Genomic DNA, 21,254 nt, shown 5'->3' with positions numbered 1-21,254 from the left:
CTTGTCTGAAAGTTTATGAGAACCATGATTATATTCAAGTGGATTTAACATTTTTTTAAGAATCTCCACTTTTTCTTTTTTGTTATTGGTCATAGGGCAAAGTAGGTTAGAATCTTACACCTGGGTAGAAACACTAATAGAAAAATGGATCTGAAAGGATAAGAGTTGATTTCTTGGAGAGTTCTATAGCATTAAAGATGAATTTCAGGTACTAAATTATCACTAACTTCTAATCATAGCATTTAATTTTGGGAATGTCAACCAGGGGTAGATCTATTTGATCATGCTTTTTCTCTAGATTACAGACTAAGGTAAAGGTAAAGCTTATTCATTTGAATTATAAACATTTTCCAACTAGCACAGAAGTAAAAATCTTGAAATGTTTTTTATACGTCTTTTTCATTCCTTTTTGTGTGATTTTTTTCTCTTTAAACAGGAAATCAAACCCCAAAGTCATTATAACCATGGATATGGTGAACCTCTTGGGCGGAAAACTCATATTGATGATTATAGTACATGGGACATTGTGAAAGCTACACAGTAAGGATTTTGTTGTAATTGTTTTCTTTGACATTTTTTAAGTGAAATATGAGTTTCAAGTTGCTGTCGCCTTGGGAAAAAATGTCAGCATATCAGTTATCTTCTTCCTCATGAATTTATTGAATATGTCTGTTTGCTTTTAGTATTTGCTAATCTTCGTAGTTTATTATTCTGTTCTAAGAGTAGTAAGATTGATTATAATTATTTGAATCATTCCAATATAAAAAACCTAGTATATAAAAAGTTTAATATGCTTAGTATATACTCAATGGTAATTTTTTATGAGTATATACTCAATGCTAATGTTTTCTCTTGAAATATTTTTGTCTTTTTGATAGTTTAGCTATGATGTCTTTTTGTTTATCCAACTGGAATTTATTGAGCTTGGTGGATGTATTCATTTTACATACATTTTATAGGCAGAAAAACCTTGGATTTTCATCAAAATTGGGGAGTTTGGGGCACTTCAAATACTCTTGAAATATTTTTTCTGTCCCTATCCCCAGCTGAAACTATTATTATATTGGTCATGTATGATGTCCATGGCTCTGAAATTGTTTACTTTTCTTTATTTTTATCTGTTTATCACACTGGACAGACTCAGTTTGAAAATAAATTTTCTGCTACTTTTTCTACTTCTATTTATGCTGAAATTTTCATAATTAAGAAGTTAAAAATTACAGAAAAATCAGAAGCAAGGATGAGGTTTTCTTCTCTGTATGTGCCTCTCTCTTACCAGATGTGAGCATGTTCTCTTTCCCCCCAAACACCTGTTTTTATTTACCTTCAGAAAATCCTAGGACTTAATAATACACCATTTCTTGATGTTCTTCTAATCACTGAAATGTTTTTGTTTGTTATTTTTATGTGTGTGATATTTTTAGTGGTATGTATTTTTATAATCTGCCTTCAGTGTTTTATAGAATAAGTAGTGACAGGAAAATGAATAAATAACATATTGAAATTTTATTTCTGATATTCTGTTTACTGCTACCTCATGAGATTTTTCATTCTTGCAAATGAGATTTTGTATATATGTGTGTGTCTGTGCATGAGCCTGTGTGTGTGTATATGCTGGTCTGAGGCTTGAACTCAGGACCTGGGTGTTGTCTTTTAGTTTTTTGCTCAGGACTAGGGCTCTGCCCCTTGAGCCAGAGCTCCACTTCCAGTTGTTTGCTGAGTAAGAATTTGCTGATAAGAGTTTCATGGACATTTCCTGTCTGAGCTGGCTTTGAACTGTTATCTTCAGACAGTCTCCTGAATAGGATTATAGGCATGAGCAACCAATGCAATGCAGTTTGAAGCTAGCCTGGGTAGGAAAGTTTGTGAGACACTTCAATTAATCACCAAAAAAGAAAAAAAGCCAGAAGTGGAGCTATAGCTCAAGAGGTAGAATGCTAATATTAAGCAAAAGAATATCAGGGACAGTCCCAAGGCCCTGAGTCTCTCTCTCTGTCTCTGTCTCTGTCTCTGTCTCTCTCTCTCTCTCTCTCTCACATACACACACAACTTTTTTTAATATTTATTTTAAAGGTGAATGGGAGGATGACTACTTTACTTTTTGAACACTGTTACCCCTCCCTCATTTTTCTCCTGTTTTTCCCTCTCCACTCCCACATCTCCCAAGTTCTAAAGTTCATTTCCAACATAGTCTAGTGAATATCATGGTTGCATCATTAGTTCATCTTTTGTCCTGCTGTTTTTGTGATTCTCTTTCCCTTCTATGGATCAGCTAATCATATATACAATACAACGGGTAAACTAAAAGAAAAAAATAGAAATAACTGCAAACAGAACATATTAAAAACCTCTTGTTTCTAATTCTTTTTTTTTTTTTTTTTTGGCCAGTCCTGGGGCTTGGACTCAGGGCCTGAGCACTGTCCCTGGCTTCTTCTTGCTCAAGGCTAGCACTCTGCCACTTGAGCCACAGCGCCACTTCTGGCCATTTTCTGTATATGTGGTGCTGGGGAACTGAACCCAGGGCCTTATGTATATTAGGCAAGCACTCTTGCCACTAGGCCATATCCCCAGCCCTTGTTTCTAATTCTTGGAATTCACTTTGATATGCTTCATTATATGTTGTCATATGCACCTAGTGATTGTGATCCTCTGTTAGGGAAAATCAAAGACATATTGTAGTTATTACAAATGAGGGAAAACATGCAACCTACATTTCTTTGGGCCTGGCTTGCTTCACTTAATATAATTTTTCCAGGTCTTTCCACTTCCTTTCCAATGGGGCTATATAATCCTTTCTGATGGAAACATAGAACTCCATTGTGTATATATACCACATTTGCTTGATCTGTTGTGGGGCATCTGGTTTAGTTCCATATCTTAGCTATGGTAAATAATGCTGTAGTGAACATGGTTGTGCTGGTAGCTTTCGTGTGGCCTTGTTTGTTGTCATTTGGGTAAATGCTCAGGAGTGCCATTACTGGGTCTTAGGGGAGCTGTATATGAGGAACCTCCATACTGCTCTCTAGACACACCTTTTAAAATAGTTGAGTAAAAGTTGCTGAAATAATTGGTATTTTCAAAGAAAGGTTTTATGATTAGAAATTCATCATAATTTCTAAAAATGGAAAGGGAACATTATTTTCTTCTGAAAAATGTTAATTTTAGCTTTAAATGTGTTGTTAAATGGTAACTGATTTTTTTTTTTCTTTTTGAGGTATGGGATATACGAACGTTGCCGGGAATTGGTGGAAGCAGGTTATGATGTACGGCAACCAGACAAAGAAAATGTAACACTCCTTCACTGGGCTGCCATCAATAACAGAATAGATTTAGTCAAGTATGTGTGCTTTGTGTATTTGACTGCTTAGTAGTTGGCTTTATCTTAAAATCATTGAGGTTGCTTGTCATAAAAATAACACTTCAAACTGCATATTCTGTGTATCTTTTTTTTTCATAAAAAATGCTTTTAATACATAGTGGCAGCTTCTGTGTTAGTTACTGTACTGTATGATTTCTCCTGTAACTTCTTAAAAATCTTAATTCTTAAAATAACTGTGTGAAATATAAGTTATTTCTATTTTGCTGATGAGGAAACAAGTATAGAAATAAAATATGCTGCCCATAATGAAATTCATTAACAATTTTTTTTACAATGGAGGAAGAATGATAGGAAACAGGTAAGTTTGATCAAAGTGGATTATATGCATATATGCAAATAGCACCATGAAACCTCTTTTTACAATTAATATACAATAATAAAAAAATTGAAAAGCCCCAGTACCAAACTAGCAAACAAAAATAAAATAAATTGCCTAATGACAGAAGCACAATAAAAAGTTTAATAAAAGTTGGAATTAAATTTAGGCAATTTCACTTGTACTCCACATGTGAATTTTTTGAAGCAGCAGAGGGAAAGCCAGAAACTGAAACAGTACTAAATCATACCACTGTACATAGCAAATACTTCATATGCTAAATATGAAATGTTTTTATTCCCTTCTATTACTAGAAAGTCTTTCCTAGTCATCTTAATAGTCTGGTACTTGGCAAATTTTTTCAGATAAAGGCTGAACTGTTTGCAAATATGCAGTTAAGCATAGCCTGCAGAGTGGAAAGGGAATTAAGGTACCTAACGACAGATAAAAGCATTTGTCCTTAAAATCCTAGGCAAATAAATATTAACCAAATAGTATCTAAAGAATGGAATCCCATGCCAGTTTGCTTTATTTCAAAGAAGGTGTTTCATACTGCCTTCAATATGGATCTCCTCATACCAAATTTGTTTTTGTTACAAAATATTTTCATTTCATCTTTTTGAGGAAAGTTTATTTCAATATTTTACTGGTTTCAGGCTTTTATCTCTGACTTTTTATCTCCAACTAACCAGCAAAAAGCTGAAAGTGGTAGAGCACTATGCTAGAGCATAAAAGCTCAGGGATAGTGCCCAGGTTCTGAGTTCAAGCCCTTACAAAAAAAAAAATTTAAATTTTAAGTCTCCTGAGTAGCTAGGATCACGTGTGAGCTACCTGTGCCCAAACTAAAAATACTTTAAGAGTTATTTTGAACTGTGTTGCGTGACAGATTCCAGTAGGTCTCTTCATTGTATAATGCTTTAAAAGCACCAGTTAACAAATACTTACATGAAACAGAAAATTTCTGTATTAAAGATGATTTTATTAAATGTTTTGAACTATATGCCTAAAGCAGTCATTATTTAGAACAGCTGGAGAGCCTCAAATACATAGGTTTGACTTCAGATGCCTAAAATTCATTGTATTGATCAGTCCCAAGGAGATCATTGTAATGAGTCATAGACGATGTTCATTTTATTGGGCAACATGGTTGCTTTTTCCTTTTTAGAACAACATACTTTAAAGGCATAACAAAGGATCTTTATGTTATAACATACAGTTTATAAAATTCTTACATATATTTAACCTACAGTAATCTTAGGAGAAAAAGCTTAAAAAATTCCCCTATCCAATGGAGATTTTATGCTACCTATTCTGTTTATTCTATTTATTTTGTCAGTCATGGGACTTGAACTCAGGTCTGATCACTCTGTCCTTGAGCTTTCTGCTCAAGGCTAGTGCTCTACTACTTTGAGTCACAGCTCCATGTCTGGTTTTCTGGTGCTTAATTGGAGATAAGAGTCTCTCAGACTTTCCTGTTCTAGCAAGCTTTGAACTGTGATCCTCAGATCTCAGACTCCTCAGTGGCTAGAATTATAGGCGTGACTCACCAGTGCCTAGCCCTCCTTTCTTTTAATACAATTATTTGGCATTCCTATTTTTTTAACCTTTAGAAAAACTTTTCTCTTTTAGAACTAAACAATATGATATATTTGATAAGCATTTTTAGGAAATACATTTTTAACTCAGATTTTTTTAATATCGATGGTCATTAGTTTGATCAAGATCTAAAATAGGATACATTGTTTTTTATATAATTCTTAAAATTGAAAATAAAAGCTGCCTAAATTATTACAAATTTTGTCTTATAGGTACTATATTTCTAAAGGTGCTATTGTGGATCAACTTGGAGGAGACCTGAATTCAACTCCATTGCACTGGGCCACAAGGTTTAAATTGCTTTGGATTACTTTTTCTCTTTGGTTTTTCTCTTCTTCTTTTTTTTTTATGATAGGCTAAAATGGAGTAACATATGTCATTAATTAATAGCATTATTATGCCAGTATGGTGCTATCCAGTGTTATTTGTATTTTGAAATAAACTTTATTGTCTAAGATGTCCTTAGTGAATTAGCTATGCTAATCTAGTTAATAATGGCTTAAATTTTTTATTTTTACATAAACTACTTTTACAGCTCGTGTGTGTATGTGTGTGTGTGTGCTCATAATTCCAGAACAAGCTCATTTCTTAGGATGATTAGAATCATGTTGATAGAACAGTCATAAGTTATTGAATACACATATTCTGTTAAAGACTTTCGAGAACTATAAAATTCTGCCTTGACATAGATTTCGTTTTAAAATAAAGTACTAAGTAACTTAATTAAAATGATAATGTGTGTTTCCTTATCACCATCATCTTGTTTACTCTTTTCAGAAGACTTTGTTTGAAATAACTACATATCTAAGTATTCTTTTTTATGTTTTAGACAAGGCCATTTATCCATGGTTGTGCAGCTAATGAAATACGGTGCAGATCCTTCATTAATTGACGGGGAAGGATGTAGCTGTATTCACCTGGCTGCTCAGTTTGGACATACCTCAATTGTTGCTTATCTCATAGCAAAAGGACAGGTAAAAAAAATGACAATGTGGATTGTAAAGGGTTGTTCTTCATGGCTTAAATGCCTAATATTCTTAGTGTTACATTTGTAACAGTCTTGTGATATTTAAGTAGTACTTCATTATGGATAAATTTGACTAATGCTCTTAACACAAGAACAGATATGAACACTAATCAGATAGTGTTTCATTAAGTTGATTGTGATGGAAATAAACTCTAGAAGGTAAGGGAGAAATTTAAATACCTATTTTCCCTTACCTATGCTTTTTTGAATATGTTGAATTCATGTAAGGCTTTTGAAGTTATTTATTGGTTATATTCTATTTTAATACCTCTCGAGAATAATTTCTTTAATATGATTTCTCATTGTTGCTTATAATAATTATAGCTTCTTGTCAAAAAATGAACAAGAAAAATTCTTGAAGTAGTTCCTTTTGATTTTTCCTGAATGCAGCAGTGACCATGATCAGATTAAATATTATTGGTTTATGTTATTATGTTGTAATAATTGTATTTTGTTGAGAGTATTAGTCCAGTTTTTCTTTATAAGACTGTCACAAGGAAAACTAAGAAAAAATGAGTTTAATTCATTGATACCAACACTTTTTTTGTTATTCTAAGTTATAATTTTATACTGGTTTAGAATTTGAGCAGTATCTCTTTAAATGAGTTTTTAAAGGTATTGTTGACATTGTCAAGGAATAGCAATTGTGTATTGTGCATATAAGCTTAGGAAAAGAGGCATAGATTGATTAAGTTAATTGCTGGAAGAGAGTTCATTATCAATTATCATATTAACAAACTAACCACAAAATCAAATGATAAGTCCTATCTACTATGAAGGCAAGACAGGTGGTATCACAAAGATTAGTGAGACCAGTTCTAAAACAAGCATGTCATGGCAATACACATCTACTTAGAGCAGAGGTTGGAAGAGAGTTAGAGAAAAACTCTGAAAACCTAACTAAAAGCAAAAGGCCTTGGAGGATATGGCTCAAGTGGTAGAGTGCCTATCTAGAAAGTGGAAGGCTCTTAGTTAAATCTCAAGTATTATTTTTTTTAAAGGACAATCTAATGATTAAAACAGCACCACACATTCCTTAAATCTTACATTTCTTTGTAAAATATAATTTCTTTGGGCTTGGATGGGTGGTTCTTTTCCTGGTAATAATGGTTGAGGACTATAGTCATTTGTGAGCTTGACTGGGATGAAGAGTACTCACTTGTATATGTGTTATAAGAAATGTCTAGAAAACTGTGTTGATAGAAATGTTTAGAAGACTGTCCTTAGCTAAGCTGCTAGGACTCTTGTGCCTCAGTCCTTATCCGTGCATTGGAATACTGTAATGCATTTAGTACTCCATGTTGTCTTTCCAACAGGAAACTAGATTTCTTATGTACAGCCTCATTGAATAAAGGCATAAAATCTGTGTTATACCTGCTTAAGTCTTACCAACTGGCACAGCTAGCACAGGTCTAGCTCCTATTCAGGGTGAAGAAGGGACAGTACATGGATGTGAGTACTAGGTGAGGTCTACTGAGATCATCCTTATGGACCATCTACCACAGAAGACGATAGTTATCCTTGATCTCTTACGATTTTTTTTTTTAGACCATGGGTTGAAAGTTTTACAGCAAATATTCACTTTTTCCATGTTTTAATTGGGAAAGAAACATTTTTTTAATCTTTCTAGTCTTAAAAAAAAAACTTAATTGATTTCAGAGTTTGGGTGATTATTACCAGTCTATAAAAATACCAAAGGGAAGACTTTCTACATATAGTGCTTTTCCTATAAAAAGTACATGATGATAATGATGTGTCTGCCAAATAGGTTTTTCCAGAGTAATTCTTTTCTACATATAAAAACCCAACACACTTATTTGAAAACCTGTAGGTTTAACAGAAGAGTGTGATGTAGCAAGTAAAATCTCCCTTCTCCCCTTCTCTGCGCCATGCTGAAATCACATTCTTTGGCAAATTATGTATTTTCAGATGTTTTCCATATATACACTGACACTTTGTCAAAGATACTCTTAACAGTGTGTGTTATATGGTACTTGAAATGGGGTCACAGTTCTTCTCTGCCTTACAGAGAAGTTGGTAGGTGTAGCCATTGTATATCCTTAAGTTCCCCTGCTGTCATCTTTTCTCCTCACTCTGCTTCAATCACAGTGCTTTTCTTTTGATTCCTGAAGCAGCTCTGACTTGCTCTCCTCTCAGGACCTTTTTGTTAGGCTGTTTCTACTGCTAGGATAGCCTTTCTTCCTAGTATAGTTAAATTTTCCTCTTCCTTGCTCTGTTTATTAATTTCTCTTAGTTCCTAATTCTAAGTAGTAAGATTAGTGTTTTTAATTCTTCTCTATCACTGACTGTAATCAACATTATTTTTCAATGTGTAAATGTAATTACATTTATATCTTTGTTTTTTAGCTTTAGAGACTACCTTTTGACTCATAGCTATTCTTATAGCATTTTTCTTCTTTTTTTCCCCTGACACTTTTTACTGAAATTTTGGTTAGTTGCATCCATTTCTATTCTTAGGGTATATAACATTTCCACTCAGTTTTGACACATTGTTAAATGGTTTTATTTAAGTTACTTATATGTTCACTGCTCACTACCAATTCTTCTGGATAGTTTTCAGGTGAAAGGGGAATATGCTATGTATGGACTCTCTTGATCATGGATTTTTCATAGTGCTTTTCTCTGGGCTCATTCTTTTTTTTTTTTTTTTTTTGGTCAGTATTCACTCATATCTAGAAAGGCTTAAGAAAACAGATTTTTTTTTTTTTTTTTGGTCAGTCCTGGGGACTCAGGACTTAGGTCCTGAGCACTGTCCCTGGCTTCTTTTTGCTCAGGGCTAGCACTCTACCACTTGAACCACAACACCACTTCTGGCTTTTTCTATATATGTGGTGCTGAGGAATCGAACCCAGGGGTTCATGTATACGATGTAAGCAGTCTACCACTAGGAGCCCTGGGCTTATTCTTCCTAATAAAGAATACATGTATATCCAGGTTGAACTTGGAAATGGAAATGCAGAATTTTAAGGTCCAACCCAAAGAGAGAAAAGACTTGAGTTTCATATTTTTATACTGCTCTACAGGTGTGATATAATTTTATATTTCTTATTCTGTCTTTAAACTAGCATACATTAGCTAAACAATGGGGAATCTCATTTTCACACATATGTACAAGGTTTTCCATCAGTCCTCTCACCACTTTCTCTCGTCCCTCTCTTCTTGTACTATTTTAAGAGGTTTTGTCTGTGGATATTTTAAGTTCCTTTAATTTTTTAAAAGGATATAGAAAGATTTGTAGCTATTTTGAAGAAATTGGAACACAAGAATTTGTAATTTTAGGGGCTATGGTTATAGTTCGGTAGTAGATAGGCACTTACTTGGCATGTATGAATGAAGTCCTGGGTTTCATTCATCCCCAACCCTGCCAAAAAAAAAGTACTTTAAGCACAAAAGTGCTTTAAGCCATCAAATTTGGCTGCACGTTGAAATTAATGTAATAGGAGTAGGCAAGAAACAAGATTCGTTGTTTCTTCAGAAAATACTTTCTAAGTTTACATGATCATTAAAAAGCAATCCACTTATGTATTGGAACTATTGAGTGATGTTATAGAAAATACTCCCAGTAACACTGCTAAGTTAATATAAGTTAATCCTTGTAAATGCATAAGGCAGAGAACGTGTCTGTTGCAGTATTCATGGTGAAGAATAATGGTATTAGAGGAGGCATTAGTTTTCTAATGTTTCTCAATTTTTTTTTCTTTAGTTCACTTGAGTAATGTGCACATTTGAGACATGTTTAAGTAATGGTATTTCAGAGAACTGTGGCATGAAGTCATGCAGTGTTTTAAAGTGTACTTACTCATCTATGTTATCTTTGATTAGAACTGCCATATAGGAGATAAGGAAAAGAAGCAGAAGAAAAGCATTATTTATTGAATGTCTATATATATGTTCTAGATTATGAAATGAGTATATTTGTTGCTCCTACGTTAGTTTCTTGAGTGTTGGGATTAATGTATGTATCACCACACTCAGCACATTATTCTATATAGCAGGACCCCTAGGAAATCATTTGTGTGTTTTTGTTTTGTTTTTTGTTTTGTTTGTCATGGGGCTTGAACTCTGGGCCTCGGCACTGTCCCTGAGCTCTTCACCTCAAGGCTTGAGCTCTGCCACTTGAGCCACAGCACTACTTCCTGTTTTCTGGTGGTTAATTGGAGATAAGTCTCATTGACTTTCCTGCTGGGGCTGGCTTTGAACTGCAACCCTCAGATCTCAGCCTCCTGAGTAGCTAGGATTACAGGCATGGGCCACCGGCCCCTGGCTGTGTTCATATTCTTGATAAATAAACATGCCCAGAGTTAATTTTCCCACAATCTGATAGTGATTAAAAACTCTAAACTATATTTGCCTCACTCAAAATTTTATTATTTCCCTAAGCATAGACTAACTATAGATAGATAGGAGTGTCTTATCAGGTACAGTTCCTGAGCTTTTTTGCTCAGCATTACACACTACCATTTGAGCCACAGCTCCACTGAGCCAAAGCCTGTTGGTGGTTAATTGGAGATGAAGCTCATGGACTTTTCTGCCCAGGCTGGCTTTTAATCACGATCCTCAGATCTCATCCTCCTGAATAGCTAGGATTACAGGTGTGAGCCACCTATGCCCAGTAGTACCACCTATGCCCAGCAGTACTGTTTTGTGAACTTGCCAGGCAGGTTCTGTACTGCTGAGTTGTACCTTTACTGCTGGGTAATTCTTAACACTGAACAGAAAATAACACTCAATATTGAAAAATCAAGAAGTAGTCATTTAAAGATTTTATTCTATTTTTGGAAATAATAAGCTAAGAAAAAGTAGAAAATGGTGAAAGGTGAAGCAGAGAATTAAAGTGTTTTTTATACAAACATTACAGAATATTTAATTCTAAAAATGTACAGGTGTAGCAATAAAAACCAAACAAAAGAAAAATCCAGTAAGCAGTCCTGAGTCAATTAAAACAGTGGGATCTTTTTGTTTGGTAATGCCTGTGGATATACAAGGTTTTGATTTCTCCAATTCACATTAATATAAACAAGCTTTTCAAAAACTTAAATCGCTTAACTTTCTTTTTGTGGCTGAAGGATCAGAATAGGTCCAACATCTTTAAATGCAAAATATTGCATATTGAAAAGGACAACTCTAAAATATAATAGTATGTAAATTAATCAGAATATGAAGTGGCAATACTTAGTTTTGTTCTAAAGTTCAGGAAGAGAGTTTTATAAATCATCCTTGATTGAGTGGTATTATAGTAGCTTCTCCTATGATATATAAATTAGATGCTTCCAGATAATTTTGGTTAGGATCTTAAAATCTTACTGTTTGACTTTACTCTATCAGGATGTAGATATGATGGATCAGAATGGAATGACACCTTTAATGTGGGCAGCTTATAGAACACATAGGTATGTAACCATTATGAAATACTCAGATCATTCCAGCATAATACGTTGTAAAACAATGATTAGAGAAAGCAGTAAATGTTAAGCTTACTAATATTTGCAAGTTTTATGATAAATATTATATAAGAAATTATCTCTTTGGATATTTCAGTGTTTATACTTACCTGTACTTCAGTAATTATAGCTTCTTTAATCTATTCCTCTTTAAATATTTTCTAAGAATGGAAAAGAGATTATCTTTTAAAAAGTAATTTTTATGTGATTTACAAATTGGCAAATTTAATACATTGGTAAACTGTCTTAAATCCTTTTTGGATCAGTGCAAATTGAAATAAAAAGTTTAAATTCTTTAATTACATAAGTATTCATGACATCAATTCTTAGAGTAAAAATTAAAAAAAATGTCAGTAGCAATGCTATCCCTTGGAACCATATTATCTTATTTGTGGTCATGCATTCTTAATACTTCATACTAGACAATTGTCTCATTATTGTTTGAGTAGATTAGATTGAAAGTGTTCCAAGATGGAATGAGAATGCACCCACAATCACCTTAGTATTTGTAATGATTTCGATAATTGAAATTAGGGTTGTTGTTTGTTGTTTGTTTGTTCTTTTTCCTTTCAGTGTGGATCCAACTAGATTGCTTTTAACATTCAATGTTTCAGTTAACCTTGGTGACAAGTATCACAAAAACACTGCTCTGCACTGGGCAGTACTAGCAGGGAATACCACAGTCATTAGTCTTCTTCTGGAAGCTGGAGCTAACGTTGATGCCCAGAATATAAAGGTAAAAATATCCTATATTGATGATGCTATAGTAAATGCACCTAGTAGACCAATTACCCAGGTTTTCTTAAAACCGAAAGTTTGGGAAACTTACTATTTATGCTAGTCTTTGCTTCTATGTAGTAGTTGTTGAGAGACTGGATCACTTGGTTTCATCTTACAGTACTTTAGCAATATTTGTCAATAGCCTTTTCATTAATGAATTTGTATGAGGTTTTAGAAATTATATAGTGGTATTTTTTGTAGATAAAGAAAATAGGCTTATAGCTTCTTTAGAAGATCATTACAGAAAAATATAGTAACTGTACTTAAATCACATAACTTGTATTTTAGTACTCATTTTAACTTGGTCATTTTATTGTCTTATTTTTTTAAAGGTTAAGACTTTATATTTGATAAATACCTTTATGATGTTTCTAAGAGAACCCCCTCACCCCACCCAAATGATGAACTAACCCAGGATAAGTATAATAAATTATCTAAGAGAAGCACAATTAATACTTAATCTCTGGGTATTTAGAAATATGTAGACATTTTGTGAATACATACAGAAGATTCTATTGGTAGTCTCAAGTTTGATTAATCATTACTCTTAAAGTTTGAGAATCCATTATGTCTTTTAACAACTTGCTCTACATCTATGAAATGACTTTAAATATTAGTTATATAAGATAAAACTGTGTCTATTGAGTAATGTTTTTTAAATTTGTTTATAATTCATAGTATTTTGGGAGCCATGTTTCATAAATGTCTAAAGAATATGTGCTAGTTAACATATGAAGGAATTGAAGCCACAAACTAGTCTGAAATGGCCAATCAAAAAGTAGGTATCTCTTGCTGGATCAGGGCATTTCTTTATGTTCTAATGAGTAATTCGTCAATTTGGATTCTTTAAGAAGAGAAGGTTAAGGTATAAAATGAAATAACCTAGACTAGTATTTGATTATGTATAGTATAATTTTAGAATGAATCTAATTATAAATACTATTTGTACTTAAAAAATCAATATTGGAAACTAAGAAAATGATAAAAATCATATATTTTCTTTCTTTTTAAAACTTCAAGTCTTCTTGTCCTACCGAAAGTGATCAGAATGGCCCGCTATCTGCCGCTAAATACAGGAAAAGTCAGTGTACCATAGTGCGTGGCACATGATGGACACTGTCAGTTTATTGTTTGAATGAAGATTTTTGCATAGTCCTGAATTTTACCTACGCTGGTTGTTATGACTCTGCCAGTCTACTTTTCTGCTGCTTTGTGTATTTTTAGAAAGATGGTTGCTTTTCCAAAAAATTTTGTATAGTAGGCTTTGAATCACTTTGCAACACTGGATTAGTATTAGGCTGACCCCACTCCAAAAGGATAAAATAAGGAAGTTTGAGTAACCTGACCAGTCATGTTCCAGTATCTAAATTGCTTTCTTTTGCTGCCAATAGATCTTCCTAAGGTGATCATGTGTCAAGAATATATTTCAGAATACTTGTTTTTACATTATTTAAAAAAATTGGTTCAATGTTATGCTAGCTTGCCAATGGTGCACTCTTCTGCATAGAAGTAAATTTTTTTAAACATTTTATTTTTATTTATTTATTTTTTTGCCAGTCCTGGGCCTTGGACTCAGGGCCTGAGCACTGTCCTTGGCTTCTTTTTGCTCAAGTCTAGCACTCTCCCACTTGAGCCACAGCTCTACTTCTGGCCATTTTCTATATATGTGGTGTTGGGAAATCAAACCCAAGACTTTATGTATATGAGGCAAGCACTCTTGCTATTGGGCCTTATTCCCAGCCCTAGAAGTAAATGTTGCCTTGGCTGAGACAACAGAAAAAAGAACCAATGTATATCATCAGTATGGCAAATAATAATCTCTGTATACTTTGTGTCAATACCCATATCAATATATTAAAATGAACGGAATACCAACAATTACAGCAGTAATTGAGTTCTGTGATTTAAAACCAGTGGTATATCTATATAAACCTACGTACAATCTTTAAATATAATATCGTTTATAAATTTGATAACTTTTCAAATGAATAATGAAGAGTGATCCTCATAAATTATTGCACAGGTTTTTAATGTTAGTAAAAGAATTAATCCATAATTAATTTCAGCAGAAAGGTATTGATAAAAGATATTTGAAATTATTCAGGTGCTTTTGTACATTTTAGGTTTAGACACGTTATTTATATGGTACCAAGACCAGAATTCCTTGTGGGTTCTACTATGTCCAGTAATTGAAATCATAATTCTGCTTATACATCTTTTAATTCATGATTCTTTTTCATACACACATTCTTTTCATTTAATTATCTCATATATATTTAGGTTTGGCTATTAACAGATTTTTTTATTTTTTATACATTTTTTAATTTTTATTTTTTTGTCAGTCCTGGGGCTTGAACTCAGGGCCTGGGCACTGTCCCTGAGCTGCTTTTTGCTCAAGGCTAGCACTCTACCACTTAAGCCACAGCCCCACTTTCAACTTTTCCTGTGTATCTGGTACTCAGGAATTGAACCCAGGGCTTCATGCATGCTAGGCAAACACTCTACCTCTGAGTCACATTCCTATCCCCTACATTTTTAATTTTTGAAGTTAGATTTTCAGGATGTTTCAAATAAAGGGTGGGTTGCTCTCCTCCACCCCACCCCTCTCCCCTTTTTTTGAACAATACTAGGAATTGAACCCAGGGCCTTGGGCTTACTAGGCAGGTGCCATCCACCAAGAGGATTTTTAAAAATGTAATTCTCTGATAGTTTCTGGAGTGAGTTGACTTCCAAAGAAAAAGAATTCCAGGGAAGTACTTCTTCAGGCAATATGTATACTTTCTTGGGAAAATTATCTTTCATCAACTTTGCTGATAGGTAGATTTTTGTTTTAAAATGTACTTTTTATGTAATTGGTAGGATGAAGTAAGTATCAGCTTTTTCTTCTGAAATAGAGCATTTCCAGTATAGTTAAATATAGTCACCATCTTCTAAGAAAAGCTGTATTCTACAAATATTCTACAAAGCCGTATTCTACAAATACTGTTTTTTTTTGTGGGTAATGACAATGTTCAAGGCAGGTAAGGTCCTGAGGAAATAGACAACTAACTTTGAAAGAAAGGACTGAGTGCCTTAGGAAGTAAGCGTATGATTTGAGAATGCCTTTGAGGAAATGATATTTGCCTTGAAAATTATGAATAGTGCTTTGGAAATTACAAGAAAAAAATTTCATGTAGATAAGTATAGTCAAGTATAGGCTTATAAGTGCGATACGGTTGCCATGTGAAAAATAGAAATAAGTTCAGCTTAGCTGAGTATAGTGAGCAAGGAGGTGTAAGTCACTTGAAGCAGGTAACCAGATGAGGCAATGCCACAATATGAGCTTTGTGTTTTCAAGTGATAGGATATACTTATATAGGATGACTATATGATGTGCTTTTTGTTTAAAATACTATTTGGTCATAATGAAGAATGCACTAGAGAATTAAGAAAATGGAACGATCAGTCAATCTGGCTCTTGTATTAAGTTAGGTAAATGATATGTTAGCTTGCCCTAGGATTCAAAACTAGAGATAGAAATAAATGGATTTGGACATATTTTGGAGTAGAAATGAAAAGACAGCTTTTATTTGGGTATAAAAGAAAGTGCCACTGGTGATGTGGGCTTAATTTTTATTGATTGTCTTGGTATATGCTGAGGTTGTAAAGACTGAAGGAGAAATATTATTTGGAAATAAAGATGATAGGAATTGGTTTTGTTTAGGTAATATTTAAGTTGAAGTGGTTTTTCTTAACCTACATTGTATTAAATTAATGAAGTACATTTAAGATCAACATATTTTGAAAAGGAAACAATTTTAAGTATTACTTTCTTCAGAAAATTGACAAAGTATACTTATACTTGTATATATTTTTTTAATTTCACTTTAAAATTAATTTTTTAAACTTTAAGATAACATAGAGAGTGTAACAGACGGGCCGGGAATATGGCCTAGTGGTAGAGTGCTTGCCTCTTACACATGAAGCCCTGGGTTTTATCCCTCAGCACCACATATATAGAAAAAGCCAGGAATGGCGCTGTGGCTCAAGTGGTAAGGTGCTAGCCTTGAGCAAAAAGAAGCCAGGGACAATGCTCAGCCCCTGAGTTCAAGCCCCAGAACTGGCAAAAAAAAAAAAAAAGGTCGCATAGAGTTGGGCCATTGGTGGTTCAGGTTTGTAATCCCAGCTACTTGGTGACTGAGACCTGCCTGAAGGAAGCATTTTCAAAGCCAGCAGTGCCAGAAAAGTTCTGAAGATTCCCATCTCCATTTAACCTGTAAGATACTTACTAGACTGGAGGCAAGCCTGGCTCACGTTGTAAAAAGCAAACCATGAGCCAAGCAAGCTGAGCCAGAGTTTGAGGCCCCAGAGTTCAAGCTTTAGTGCCAGTATTAAAAGGGGAAAAAAATGATCATGTACAATCTAAGCTACAAATCTGGGTTTGATTGCAAGAACTACAAAAAGTTATATTTGTCAAACCAAGTAGCTAGGATTTATAGGCATTAGCCACAAGTGCTCAGCATCTATTTATTCTAAAAATGATTGTGTGTGTGTGTGTGTGTGTGTGTGCGCATGTGTGTGCCAGTTGTGGGGCTTTAACTTGGGGCCAGGCACTGAGCTTTTGTGGTCAAGACTAGTTCTCTACCATTTGTGTCACAGCTCCACTGTCAGCTTTTTTGATGTTGATAAACGTTTCATGGACTTTCCTACCCAGGCTAGCTTTGAACCACGATCCTCAGATCTCAGCCTCCTGAGTAGCTAGGATTACAGGCATGAACCACTGGCACTTGACTAAAATGATTTTTTTTTCTTAGTAAAAATGTTTAATGAGATTATTAAGTTTCTTAGAAATCTTTCTTTGTATTAACTAGAGATTTACCCCTGCAAGTTAGTTTCTGTATAACGAATTCCATTCCTGTATATAAATTAATGAATCTTTAGTCAAAATAAAATATAGCTAATTTTAAAAACAACTGATATTAAAATAATAGATGACGTAAGATATCTGTTGTGATCCTTGGGAGAGGATCAGGAATAGCTAAAAACCCTAGATTGTCCCTCTTGATTCTGACTTTGGATAGGGTGAACCCATGAATACCTTGCATTTTTCTGTAGTCAGGATTATTGGCTTTCATCGGATATAACTCAAAAGAATATATGAACCATGGCCCTAAGATAATAGTTAGCATAAATTTGAGTCTTGCTCAGTCACAACAGTAGGGGGAAAGTTACTTGATAGGCAAAGAATAAAAAATAAAATTATTAACAATGCTTTGTAGACACCTTTTTTGTGATACCTCACTTGTGAATTTCTAAAAGATAATATTTTATCCTATACCTTATGACTTGGGGTATATAAGGTAAATTTAGATGAATTGAGTTTGGGGATCACAGTTAATCTTGGGTGGGGGTGTTCCAAAGCCTTTTTTAAAAAAAAAAAACTAAAGGACATAAATTTTGGCTTGTGTGGAATACAAATTATGGAGCTCTGTTAATTAGTATATTGAAAGATCTCATAGTTTCTTTTTTTTTTTTTTTGGCCAGTCCTGGGCCTTGGACTCAGGGCCTGAGCACTGTCCCTGGCTTCTTCCCGCTCAAGGCTAGCACTCTGCCACTTGAGCCACAGCGCCGCTTCTGGCCGTTTTCTGTATATGTGGTGCTGGGGAATCGAACCTAGGGCCTCGTGTATCCGAGGCAGGCACTCTTGCCGCTAGGCTATATCCCCAGCCCTCATAGTTTCTTGAAACGAGGTAAGCAATATTTCACAAAATAGTTTTTTATTACCTCTTAAATACCTGACCTAGATGGTCTCTAATCAGTTTTCCTTAGTTTTGACAATAAAATTCAATCTCAGGCAAAAAATTCAGATAATCTTCTACCATAGTTATGATGTTGATCTGATCAAAACCCTTGAATAATTTATTTTACCAGTAACATGGTCTATGAATACTCCATGTGGATTCTTATTGATGTTACTATTGTTATTACTTTGACTAGGACATGGAGTGATCAAATACAGACTTGAATCAGAATCCCGGTTTTAGTATAATTCTTTAAGTTAACTGCTTGTTTATTTTACCAGCTGAATAAAAGAAGTATAAAATAAAATAAAACAGTCAGATGACTAGAGGAGTAGTTGAAAGATTTTTTTAAAGCTCCCTCAATCTTTTTGTCTAGGCTATCCTTAGGTGTCACATGGCCCTCTAGTGGAAGGGATGCTCAGCTGGACCGAGGCAACTGCAGGATATTCTCTGGGAGTTGTTACCCAAGGGATTGCTATTATTCAGGTAATATTTATAGTTTGGATTAATTTAGCTGGTTCTGACAACTTAGATATGGAATTCTGGAATAAGCAAGGAAATACTGAAAATAAATATCCCTATCTCTAGAAGACTCACTTAAATTAGCCCATTCTTTATTAAATACTATTAGTTTTTTTTAATTAAAAGATTGGTTGAGCTTTTGTTGTTGTCTTGTAATAGCTGTTGCCATTGGTGGTGGTGATGTTTTATTTCATTTTTTAGTGTTTTTTAAAAATAAACTGTACTCCATACTTGATAAGTAATCATCCCTCATAAATAAAGCATCTTAAGATCTCTTAATCTTGCATTCTTTTTTATCTAGTATTTTGAAATAAAATATAATTTTTAAGCAATTTGAATATCACCTAACATTCTTCAAAATTAAGCAAACATTTTCATTTTCTCTTTAAAGAAGTAGATAAATAATGGAAGGCACTAAATATTAGATTCCAAGTGTAGGTATGACTAATTTGCAAAAGGAGAAATAGTGATTTTAAATTAGTAAAAGCAAATGAAGCATAGATATAGGGTTTGGAATGTTTACTTGTTATTTCTTATTTTAAACATGTATTAGTCCTATTTACTCATACTCGCTGGTGTTCTTTTTCCTGGTATTAAAGGGACCTTTAGTTTCTCACGTGAACTAAACTATTACTTCTCTTGTTCTCTTTGGAAATGTTCTATATGAGTGAATAAATTTAAGATATATCAAGAATGTTAGTAGACTAATAGAAAATGCTCTTTTCTTCCATGTTCTCTTCTTAAGGCTCTTCTCATCACTACAATAAAGCTGAGAGTTTTTTTTTACGACTTGATTTACTGCAGGGTGGTTTTCAGCAATAGGTATTGGTACTAAAATCTGTAAAGAGTATAAAATAACTCATAACCTTAGTGATAGCCTCTGATCCAGCAGGTACTAAAATACCTACTTTTTGATTTGCTCTCTAATATGTCAAAATGCTAGGAAAAATATAACTATAAAGTTAGATAAGAAATACATTTTGTGTTGTACTTGGGCTGGGAAATGGTAATGAGTAGATTTTTATTTAGAATCTTTATATTGACTTTACTCAGTGTCAAAACAGTGTAAATGAATTCATGTGTTCAGCTTATTTTTGTGGAAGTTCTTTAAAAGTTACTAAAATGTTTTATTTTTAATGTGAATTTTGTCTGCTTATATTGTCAGGGTGAATCAGCACTTGATTTGGCAAAGCAGAGAAAAAATGTGTGGATGATTAACCATTTGCAAGAGGCTAGGCAAGCAAAAGGATATGACAATCCATCTTTCCTCAGAAAGCTAAAAGCTGATAAGGTAAACTCATGACTGAAGATTTTCAGTCTATAATCTTTCAAATAAGAGTCAGCCATATTATCTAGCATTTATATTCACAGACTTCAATTTTGAAATTTCCCAACATAATTTTTAAAATATTATTTCAACCAGAATAAAGTCAAGATAAATAAGAGTTTTTCTGAGTTTACTTGGCTTGTGGTCTACTTGAATTATTTCATAATTAAGAAAGATAGAAAGGTATGAAATTATTTAAATTTTCATAGGTTACTAGCATAAGTTTCAGTTTATTGACTCTCCTGGCTTTTGTTAAATAATAGTCAAAATAATGGTTGTCAGCAAAGCATAGTGGCTCATACATGTAAGTAATCCTAGCTACTTGTGAGGTGACCAGGATGATTGTGGTCAAGAAGTTAGCAAGACTCCTATTTCACCTAAGAGTTGGTTGTGGTAGCATGCACTTGTCAGCCTACTACATGGAAAGCATAAATCAGAGATTTTGGTTGTTCCAGGCTGGCTCAGGCAAAAAATGTGAGGCTTAAATATAACAAAAGTTAAAAAAAAAAAAAAAAGCCTAAAGGAATAAATGGCTCATGTCGCAGAGCACTGACCTAGCAACCACCAAGTCCTAAGTTCAACCCCTAGTACCACAAAATAAATACTCTAGAGATAGATACGTGGATAAACTAATAAAAGTTGTTCCTGTATATGTTTATTTTTTAGTGTAGTAGAAAATTATATAAACTATTTCGATCCATATGTATATATATATGGAGATATATATATATATATATGTCCTTTTTGGAACTAACAACTTATAGCTCCTGTTAATGTGAATTTTCCGTATTCTTGTGACATGCTCAATTTTTTAGAGAAATAAATTAATTTTGACTAAGGACAGTTTCATAGATTTTCCACACACCTTTAGTTTTAACCTGCATGGCGGTTGGCTCAGCTGCCTAAATATATATAGTAATGTAACTTCAAAAAACGTTTCTCAAGAGCAGAGTCTAGATTCCTTAAAATATATCTACTAAAAGAAAAGTTAGTTGAGTGATTGGCTTCTGTTTCAGATTAGAATTAATAGTTAATGAACTTGCCCTGTTTTCGAAGCCTGAGAAT

General features: G+C 33.7%; 1 protein-coding gene across 2 annotated transcripts in view; it reads left to right on the top strand.

The window, feature by feature from the left end:
• The window catches only part of Zdhhc17 (zinc finger DHHC-type palmitoyltransferase 17), a 61,782-nt gene that overhangs the window by 17,039 nt on the left and 23,489 nt on the right, over positions 1–21,254 (top strand). For both annotated transcript variants that reach the window (XM_048359168.1, XM_048359161.1), the window contains exons 2-8: positions 437–540; positions 3,215–3,337; positions 5,504–5,581; positions 6,121–6,265; positions 11,665–11,729; positions 12,354–12,516; positions 20,028–20,153. In XM_048359168.1, coding sequence (XP_048215125.1) covers positions 437–540; positions 3,215–3,337; positions 5,504–5,581; positions 6,121–6,265; positions 11,665–11,729; positions 12,354–12,516; positions 20,028–20,153 — 804 coding nt within the window. The remainder of the gene's footprint in view (positions 1–436; positions 541–3,214; positions 3,338–5,503; positions 5,582–6,120; positions 6,266–11,664; positions 11,730–12,353; positions 12,517–20,027; positions 20,154–21,254) is intronic.

This window comes from Perognathus longimembris, chromosome 1 (assembly GCF_023159225.1).
Source record: "Perognathus longimembris pacificus isolate PPM17 chromosome 1, ASM2315922v1, whole genome shotgun sequence".
Classification (NCBI taxonomy): Eukaryota; Metazoa; Chordata; class Mammalia; order Rodentia; family Heteromyidae; genus Perognathus; species Perognathus longimembris.
The sequence above is the reverse complement of the archived record's forward strand: the minus strand, read 5'-3'. Positions and strand labels throughout refer to the sequence as shown.